This window comes from Setaria viridis, chromosome 2 (assembly GCF_005286985.2).
Source record: "Setaria viridis chromosome 2, Setaria_viridis_v4.0, whole genome shotgun sequence".
Lineage (NCBI taxonomy): Eukaryota > Viridiplantae > Streptophyta > Magnoliopsida > Poales > Poaceae > Setaria > Setaria viridis.
The window spans coordinates 6066404-6076352 of NC_048264.2; the positions used below are offsets into that span (position 1 = coordinate 6066404).

Below are 9949 nucleotides of genomic sequence, written 5' to 3' on the forward strand. Positions count from 1 at the left end.
GCTCACAAGCACACGTACGTGCACATTATTACAAGCACACACGCATCCATCCATGCAAATATGCAGAGATCGATGCTGACACGCCGCGCGCTCTAGCCATGCAGCACGCACACGACTCACGGGACGCCGCCGGCACCGCCACCGCCGCCTCCACCGAGGCCGCCGCCTCCTCCGAACCCGCCGAACGGCCCGGCGCCGGCGACGGCCCCGCCGAACGGGCCGAACCCCGCGACGCCCCCGCCCAGCGGGCCATGGACGCCGCCGAAGAGGCCGCCGCCGCGGGTCCGCCCGCCGAACACGTCGGCGGTCTTGGCCTCCTCGTCCACGGCGCCGGCGTTGGCGCTGTCGTTGTCGTCGTCGGCCCCGGCGACGGCTTCTGCCGCGAAGGTGGCGGTGTCGCAGTCGCGGGGCATTCCCCTCGCCGCCGCCGCCGCCACGGCGAGGCAGAGCAGGAGGGAGGCGATGAACCACCACTTGGCCGCCATTGGACTTGGACAGCTAGCTCTTCGAGTGTTCGTGTGGTGGCTGAGGTGAGGACAGTGATGGACTGATGGGGGGTTTTAAAGGGGTGTGGAGGAGGAGGGGGACAGGTGAAGAGCAGTGGCAGCAATAAATGGCCGGCGCGCAAGCAAGCTAGCTAGCTAGTAGCAGTTCAGCAGCGCTGCCATGGTTGTAATAAATCGGAGACGAAGAGGTGGATGGATCGACGAGCAGGCCAGTTATTGCGAGCGCAAGGAATGTTGCATGAGCTATGCGAGGTGCTGTAGAACACCAGGGACACAACTTTTCAATAACATTACTTTCAAAAAAAAATTCTATATAGTTTCAGTGAAAATAATGCAATGGAGACATAGAAAGCGCCAAAATTCTTTGGATAAATAGAGTAAACACTGGATCTAGTTGCTGGGGGCACAAACTGGATGTAACCCTGCTTTAGTCTGCAATCGTACAGTGGAGCAAAGTCATGTACCATCCACTACATACAAAGGTTCGTCGAAGGACACAAGAAGACTGGTCAAGACTGGATTACCAAAGGCGAAGAAGGTTCGTCGATCCTTTAACCCTGGACGCACAAAGGTTCCGATCAGCCTTGCTCAGACTTCTTTTATTTGCTTTGGGCCTCTTTGTGCTCTTGCAAGAGAAAAGGATCCATGGTGCATGCTTTGGCAGTTTTGGAGCTCTAATTTCTTTCTTTTTCTTTATCTCTCCCTCTAACTCTCCATCTACCCTTTGTCCTCTTACTATGCATGCTCCCTGCTTGTTAATTATAGCCTTTTTATAGGATGGAGATAATTGCATAGTATGGATAACTCCTCTGAAACTAATTTGAAAAGAATGTGTTGATGTTTTACAAAAATCTGAGATAATATTAACTGGCCCTTAAGGAATTCGAAGTCAAATAATGTCGAACTCTATAATCCATGATATATGTTCTGTTGCAGTGAAAACCATTAAAGGATGAGGTTATTTGCAAGCAGTGCATGCCAATAGACAGGGCAAATCAAAAGCATCTTTAGCAAGTGAGGCTACTTTGCCTCTGTGCTAGGGCACAGGCCGGAATGGATTTCACACACCATCACAAGATAGATAACAAACAAAGCCTTAGAAATTATTGGTTATCTAATCTGTTACCTGTTTCTCTAGAGCAAACTTGCAATATGCTCTTCCAATCAATACAAAAAGAAAACAAACATACAGAAAAGAAAAGAAGAATAAATACTACTGCAGACATGTGCAATGCAAAACAAGTACTGAAATAAAGGAGCTCTTGCACATATCTCTCTGCCCAACCTTTAATCTAATTTGATGCCTGTCTTTTGTGAGAAGGAAGCGTGACAGTGCTGCCTTTTCAGTCTTTCCAAACCACCATCAGTAGAATTGCTATTTTTTTTCCAAAAAGCGAAAGTTTTTATGCTAACAATCATCATAAATAGCAGTGTGTAGAACATGATAGGCCACTTTGCCCTAGTTACACCAGCATCCCGGCCAGACCAACCACAAATGTGGCTCTGCCCCTTCTTGCAACAAATGATCAGATCCAGAGCAAGTACTTCAGAAACTTCCATTCATCGGGATCCGGGTGCGGGCGTCGCCACCTACGCTCGGCCTGGTGATCTTCCTGACTCTCCAGCTCCCCTAGAAGAATGCAGAACTGTGAGCCATTGGAAACTAGAGTAAGGGAATGGATTGGAACACCCTGCAGTTGTGTTCAAGCCATCAAGGTGACTTATACTCTGCAGCATTGAGCTTTTTATGAACCAATAGCTAATTATTAACGGCATAGTAGGGTTTACTTTGTTTAATTTGACTGCCTCAGCTGATTGTTGACTAATCATTTCGAGTATGATAAGTGCATGCAGGGTACTCATTAGGGGAGTGTGGCTAGATTTGCCTTGTAAAGTGTTAGCTTACTGGTATCATCATGGGAGCAGGGGATATGCAGGTGCAATGAGGACAGAGTGTAATAATCTTTTCAGTGTTGGCATCTTAGTATATATCATCACGAACTTATGACATTTGAATTATGAAATTAAAAGTAAACCTTACATTTGGATATAACAGGATTTACTCAATAAAGAACTTATAACATGGAGACCTTGTTTAGTAAATCAATGCCCTGAAATCAGAAGTTAAGCAAGCTCTTCTTTACTATAATTTATCACATTTGATTTAGTCTATTGTCTACACCAAAAGCATGAGAAAGACAATTAGGAATTAGGGGTGGGTGGAAGGACATGGCCAATATCATGAACTTCCCATCTTCTGCCTTCTTCTTTTTTTCAGAATTTGGTTTCAAATGAGAATTCGGGAGGTCAATGGAAGGACATGACCATAGAATTGAATACCATGCTATTACTTCTTTTACACTTTGGTGTGAAACTGTGAAATCAGAGTATCAAGAGATCTATGGAAGGGCATGAAGATAGGAACTTGATTGATAAGTTGAGACTTCTTAGGCATTCAGCATGAAATTTTCCTTGGAGAAGAACCCAGAGCTTTCCCTAAAAAGAAATTTAAAAAGAACACAGAGAGAGAAAGCAGCAGAAGCCATGTTTGCATGCAAGAAATAGATGCATGGTACCTGTTGTGGATTGGATCCGGTCCATTGGGCACCCTCCTCTTGCTGTTGCTCAAAGGATCATCACCATCCCTCAAGTCATCCAATGTCCTCCTCTGATCAGCCAACCCTCCATTGGTTCCGATCACCATCCTCCTACCACCTACCGCAGCGAAGCTCAATGGAAGCGACGCCTTCCCACTTCTCTCCATCAAAAAAGACACTAGAACAAGGCTCCCAAGCAGGATGGCCATCGCCGCCACCGATGTCCACCTCGCAGACCCAGCCGGTCTGCTCATAATCTTATCCTACTTTCAGTTGCAATTTTGCACTGCCACTACCCTTCTATGAGCTTCTCATGTGGTGGTGCAACTATGAAAATGTAAGGTCATTCCTCAATGTGAGGCCACCTCTCTCAGCACAATATATTGTGGAGAGGCTGTGTGTTTTCTCCAGAGTTTCTTGTTTCTGCAACAGGTTCTGATGTGCTTTTGAAGGGTCTCTAATGTTGGGGGGCCAGGGCAGAATCAAAGCAAGCCAGCAGCCATGCCTTCTTTTGTCCTTTGCTTTTTGAGTTATGTTATTTTCTCCCTTCTCTTTAATTTTTTCTCTCTCTGAGATCTTTGAATGGTAAAAGAGAATGAACAGGAGTTTCAGATGGCAAGCTGGCAGTGCTTTCTGGTCCATGATTACACCTTGGTTATCCTTGAAATACAACTAAGGTTAGAAGATAACCTAGATTACATGGAAGTGATTAGAATAATGAAACAAAGGGGAGATGTGATCTTTGAGCAAATCTAGGAGGAGGCATGACAGCTGAGAGATTGCACTGGCAAAGTGAGACCCAAAAGCAGCATCAAAGTGAGGAGCACCCTGAACGAATACACATCTCCATGCCACTGCTTTCAGGTGATATGTCACTGTCCTTTTTATTGGATCTTGAATTCTTGACTGTGCATTACATTTTTCATTTTCAGGCACGAGGAACCATTGTGTTGAAGATCCATTCAATTTGGAAGTCCATAAAAAATAAACCTAGGTTGTGATCTCCTTGTGAGATTTGATTTGTCAACAATTATCTTTTTTAGCAAACAAAGCTTCTTTGAACAAAAGGAAAGCTGAGGCAGGTAGGAAAGTCCACACAACTTCTATGTTGTGGAAAGTGCCAAAGGAGTTGGTTATTTTTGAGGCAGCCTGACACACTGGCTGTCCTGAAATCCACTGTTATGCAAAGCAACAAAATTAAAGTGGAACATGGAGTTGCATTGCTGCCACTGCCAGTGGTAGGGCAGATTCCATTTCTTCTGAGTCAGTAAATACCAAAAGTTACTTCATCTTTCCTTGCAGTAAACTTTGTGAGGCTTCAACTGCACTCCCAGTCGACTTGAAGGTTTAAAAAACATAAGAAAAGGAGGCTTCTATCACCACTACTGTTCAAAATCTGAAAACTTGAACACTGGCTCATTTATAATCTGAAGAAAACTTTCTCTAGTTATGTACACATCAAGAATAAATCCAGCAACTGATGCCGACGTTGCATTTTGAAAGAAATGCAAAAGCATCCTATGAATCACAGACTCTGCAGCTCTTCCGGCATTCACCAGGCGATCCCTCGGTGCCTACCATGTACACCGGGTTCTTCCCGCATTCGCCCGCCGCAGCCCATTGCGCGCAATACTCACTCTTGTCAGTGCATCCTCCAGCCTCCTCCTTAAGGTCCGGGGAATTCTCATAGGACTTGACATGGATCCACTTTGGTGCAGACCATTTCTCGCCTTCGATGACCGGGCAGCTCCCATGGAGGCTGAGCAGGTCCGGCACTCCATTAACGTGAAGGCTGAAGAAGAGCACCGCGTCACCTTTCACCGGTTTCACTGCAACAAGAAAATCAACCTTGTTAGCCTCAGAATTCAGACTTTCAGAGCTTCAGAGCCCGATGCCTCTGTTCTTGCAGAAAGACATGGCGCAACATTCTGAACGATTTAGAGGTGGCAGATTTTCAGTTGTTTTTAGATGAAAGTTTACATACCTGCCAACCCTTTCTTTGCACACTCAGAGAACGTGTCATCCTTGGGCTGAGACTCCCACCCCTGCATCAGTTTGAATTGGCAACGAATGTCAGTATGGCACAACGATTCATAAAGCACTTGGGACTGAACACATGGAACCTGTTGGGTACCTTGGCGTTGGGGAAGACGGTCTCGCCTCCCTTTTCGACGGTGGACAGGTACATGAGCACGGTGGCGTAGCGGTGGCCTCCCCGGGCCTGGTTGACCTTGTCCTGGAAGTAGTCGAAGTGCGGCTCGTACTTCTGGCCGTGCTCGTACCGGAGTATCTGAATGTTCTCAGCGTTCTCTGATGAAACCACCCATTAGTGGTTACACGTCAAAGACCTCACCCTGAATACACATCCTAAACTAAACTGAAGCAAACAATCTGAATATTCCATCTCACCTTCAGGAAGAAACGTCCATGCCGCAATCCTCTCCTCAATCCTACTCACCACCGGATCCTTCGCAACGCAAGAAAAAGGAAACCATTGACATCATTTGTTAGAATTTAGAACTGGAGATCGTTCATCTGTTGCAAAATTCAGCAACAAATTCTTAGCGGTTTCGAGTACCGAATTGGCTACTGAAACTGGTCCCGGATGCAGCAAATGAGTGCTGTGTCAGGACTAGCAGCAGCAGCTGCAGCTGCAGCCATGGACCATGGATGGCTACTGATCCCTGCAACCCTAGTAACTGCTGCGCAGAGGGCAGCCAGTGGTGGTCCGTCCGGCGACTGACGCCGGCCTGGATGTTTACGGGTTGCCGGGGTCGTCGTGCCGCCAGTGAGGTTCAGAGCAACGAACGCAGCCGGTGGGTAGCGGCATTGACCTTGCAATAGGTCTCGGAACCGGGTGTCAGGGAGGGGCCAGAGGATCAGGATCGAGATGGCGTCCGTGCTTCAGAGAACGTTGCGAAGGAGACGAGATCCCATGGAACAGTGGGGTTGCAGTGGCCGCAGGTTTGATAGTGAGCCACAAAATGAGCAATATGGACCGGTGAATTTTGGGAGAATAAGGCCAAACCAAGTTTTACATGGATTGCGCACTGTAAATTTTGTAGCATGTGGTGACAACTACCATATAGGATCTGAATTTTGGGAGATAAAATGAAGTGGCTTAAACATATATAGAGAAAAAACAAAAATGGAATGGTTTAAACATTTATAGTAAAAAATAAAATAAAATACAGCGCGTGTGGGTAGGGGTACCTGGCGTTTGTCGAGGAAGGTGCCGGAGCTGGTGCGCACCTCGCTCATGACGCTCTTGCCGGAGCGGTTGTCCGCCACCATGGACCGCCGCACCTTGGCCTTCCCCAGCCTCACCAGGTGGTCGCACTCCGCGTCCGACAGGAACCCCCTGTACACGAAGATCCTCGGCTGCCACGAGACTGCCTTCACGCGCGACGAGTTGAACGGCGGCGCCGGCGCCACGACCCCACCTCCGCCGTGCTCCGCGGCGCCCAGGAGGAGCACCGGCACGACGGCAGTGGCGGCCAGCAGGAGCGCCACGGCGAGCAGGACGCCGCGGAGGCGGAGGCGGAGCCTCATAGTCATAGCGGTGATCGATCACGGCAGGGAGGAGGAGGGAATAAAAAACAGAGCACGCGCCGCCGTGTCCGTGCGCACGTATCACTACTAGCTACCGCCGGCGGCCGGGCCAGCTTTATACCGGGCGCCGAGCTAGGCGTCGTCCCGGCGCTTGGATTTTCCTGTGGGTTTCTCGTGCGCGATACGTCGGCGGCCGCCGGGGTTTTCCCTAGCGGCACGGTCGCCGGAGTCGGTCGGGCTAGTGCGCGCGGTCGCTGGTTTCTGTTTCTGTGCGGGTGCCCACGGCATGGCGGGAATTAAGAAACGAATTAAACCGGGGGAGGAAAGGAAACCGGCGCGGCGCGTGCGCGTGGCCGTGCTGGTCGGGGGAGGTGGTGCCGGCCGCCGGCCGGGCCCATGGTTTCTGCCGAGACGGCGAGAGAAACTGGAGCAGAGAAGGAAGACAGGGAAGGGAAACCAGCAGCGATGGATTTTTCTACGCGGGATTGACTCTTTACCACCCTGCGGCGCTCCGCCGGGCTTCGAGCGATTGTTTCTAGACTGGCTAAACGTGCATCATCACCTCTTGGTGGGTCTCTCTACCCACACAACTCCGAACATGCAGTCATGCAGACACTACAGTATGACAAAAATAAAATAAGTTTTTCTTAACGTGGATAAAACAAGTTAAACTCTGAAAAGCCATCTACGACATGAATTTTCTCCGGTGAAACTGGCACTTCCGTTCATGGAAAATGGTTTGCTGTCAATAGCCCGTTGAACTTAATCATCACAACCCATAAACAATATACTACATCACATATAAAATGTTTTTTTCCTTTTTTAATAAAAGTCCAATTACTCCCTCTATCCCAAATTACGATCCGTTTTGGTTTTGCTAGGTACATACCTTTTACTACGTATTTAGACATAGTGTATATCTAAACGCATATCAAAATGTATGTATCTAAAAAAGTCAGAACAAATAGTAATTTTGGACGGGGCAGTAGTGCTTAGTGGATTATGATATTGTACATTTACGCGTGCTTCACTGCTTCAACGTTTTTATTAAACTTGATTCAGCAACATGCAAAATCTGAATTAACATCTAAGATGAATTAGCAAATATTAATATAATAAAATTTAAATGATATTTTAAATATTGAACGTGCATATTCAAAATGTTGAAGTAGTACATTAAAAATGTTCACTAATGAATTGTATTTATTCCGAACAATACGATGATTCAAGAACTGTTTCCGAGGGTTTTATTAGCTTCGCAAGATAACGTAGTGTGAAGCTGTATTGCATACTGGGGTAATATTGAAGTAATCGGGTGGAACCAGTTTAACTTAATCGGTGAATCTATTTTGGCAGAAGTCGTCACAAACGACATTTTGAGATGAAATTATATTCCAAGTTTAGAATTTAAAATAATTAATCACCCATCCATCCCTCTTCAATTAAATTATTATACCACAAATTATCCGCATGACTAATCTCAGACATCGAAGAGTGAATCCTTGCGGTAATCAAACCTAAATATAGTTTTGTGGGCCGAATAGTGAAAGAAGTCCAGAAGGCTCGTCACGGCCCACTTGCAAAGCGGGCGGCCGCGTTCCCAAACCGCCGCAGCCGTCTCCCCACCGCCGCCGCTTCGTCTCTCTCCAGCCGTCGACCACATCTCCGATCCCTTCCCGTCCGCGCAGCGCCGGCGCCCACCTCGCCGCAGAACGCTTCACCTCCCGGGCGCGTGCTCCGGCTATTGGCTCTCTCACCGCCTTATCTTCTCCCCGCCCGCCTCCGGCCGCACGCACCCGATTCCTGCTCGTTGCGCACCTTGAATCCCCGATCCCCTCACCTGGGGTGGAGGGAGATGTCATCCCTCGCCATTTTTTTCGGATCCGTGCGTGTGATAACAGATGCGAGTCCTTCTCCTGTTGTCGCAGATCCGCCGGCGAGTTGCATTGTTGTTGGGAAGGTGATCCAACTCGGCAAGGACCGCCCCCAAGTTGGCTCGGGGTGTGTTGAAGACATCGTGGCCGGCGTTCTCGAAGTCCCTTTGAAGGTCACGAGCACGCAGAGGACATCGGTGTCGGGCGCGACCTTGATTGCGGTTGTCGCGGGCTGGGGGAGATCGGTGCCGTGCGTTGTCATCCGCGATAGGCTCATCGCGTTGGTTGTGGTGTGCTTGTGCGGCCTGCTTCTGCTGACGTTGGGCCGCGCGGTCGGCGTTGCGCGCATTGCGCCTCTCTTGCTGGGAGTCGGTTTTGCCGTCGACTATCACTTCAAAAAGGATTTAATTTAATAAATCTTGTGCACGGATATACCCCGTTTTAGCACTTCACCCCGAGAGTATTTGGGGTATTGTATTTTCCTTAGGGAACGGAGGTGTAACAGTCTTCGACTAGTCTAAGCCCAGAGAAGGAGGGAGAAAGGATGGTCTGGGTAGTGTGGTTATCTACGGGAGAAAATATACTCGGGAAAGATAAACTCCGCTACTACTCGCTTGCTTCGGGCACCGGTCGACGCTTGGTCTGCCAAACGTCTCCGACTATTAGCTCTACGCCGAACTCGAACGTGGAGGAATACAAGTGTTGGGGGGAAATATTAACGACCTCCTAATGCCGCTTAAAGCAACAGTCATGAAGGCCCAGACCCACCTGCGGTAATTACGATTACCGCCGACCCAGTAGAGGCAGAGGACATCCCACTCCGTCTCGCCCGACCCAGGGCCCCGGGGTCGGACAATCCCGACCCCTCGATGGCGGGACTCTGCCTCGCCCGACCGCGGTCCCAGGGTCGGGAGCGCCCGACCCCTCGCCGCAAGGCTCCGCTTCGCCCGACCCCGGGCGTAGGGGGTCGGACTCATCCCACTCCGTCTCGCCCGACCCAGGGCCCCGGGGTCGGACAATCCCGACCCCTTGATGGCGGGACTTCGCCTCGCCCGACCGCGGTCCCAGGGTCGGGAGCGCCCGACCCCTCGCCGCAAGGCTCCGCTTCGCCCGACCCCGGGCGTAGGGGGTCGGACTCATTCCGGCCCACGAGACAAGTGTCCACCTCGGGCGCAGACCGACGGACAAGGGTGCGGATCTTGTGGGCCCCCCCAGCGGTCTCGCCATAAATGCACCGCGGCTTTGGCACGCAGAAAGGCGCCCGCGCCCCTCGACGTGACCCGCCACAAGTACCCGAGCGGAACACTGTAGCCACGACCGCACCGGCTACAGTGGCTGCAGATCCCCCTGATTCGCAGCAGGGCACTCATGGCTTGCGCCGCCCGAAGCAGGAGATAGTCGCGCCCGTCCTCGCGCCCCA

The 9949-nt window shown here is 49.9% G+C and overlaps 2 protein-coding genes across 2 annotated transcripts; both read right to left on the reverse strand.

Annotated features, from left to right (window-relative positions):
• On the reverse strand, nucleotides 1-697 carry LOC117844015 (uncharacterized). The gene has a single exon (XM_034724800.2). The coding sequence runs from the start codon at nucleotides 483-485 to the stop codon at nucleotides 117-119; it is 369 nt and encodes a 122-aa protein (XP_034580691.2). The 5' UTR covers nucleotides 486-697; the 3' UTR covers nucleotides 1-116.
• A 3803-nt stretch (nucleotides 698-4500) lies between these two features.
• LOC117842070 (probable prolyl 4-hydroxylase 4) lies at nucleotides 4501-6922 on the reverse strand. Its single transcript, XM_034722421.2, has 5 exons — nucleotides 6317-6922; nucleotides 5513-5570; nucleotides 5238-5413; nucleotides 5088-5148; nucleotides 4501-4932 (listed from the first exon to the last, which is right to left on the reverse strand). The coding sequence occupies exons 1-5, from the start codon at nucleotides 6659-6661 to the stop codon at nucleotides 4622-4624; spliced, it is 951 nt and encodes a 316-aa protein (XP_034578312.1). The 5' UTR covers nucleotides 6662-6922; the 3' UTR covers nucleotides 4501-4621.
• Between the last annotated feature and the right edge of the window lie 3027 nt (nucleotides 6923-9949).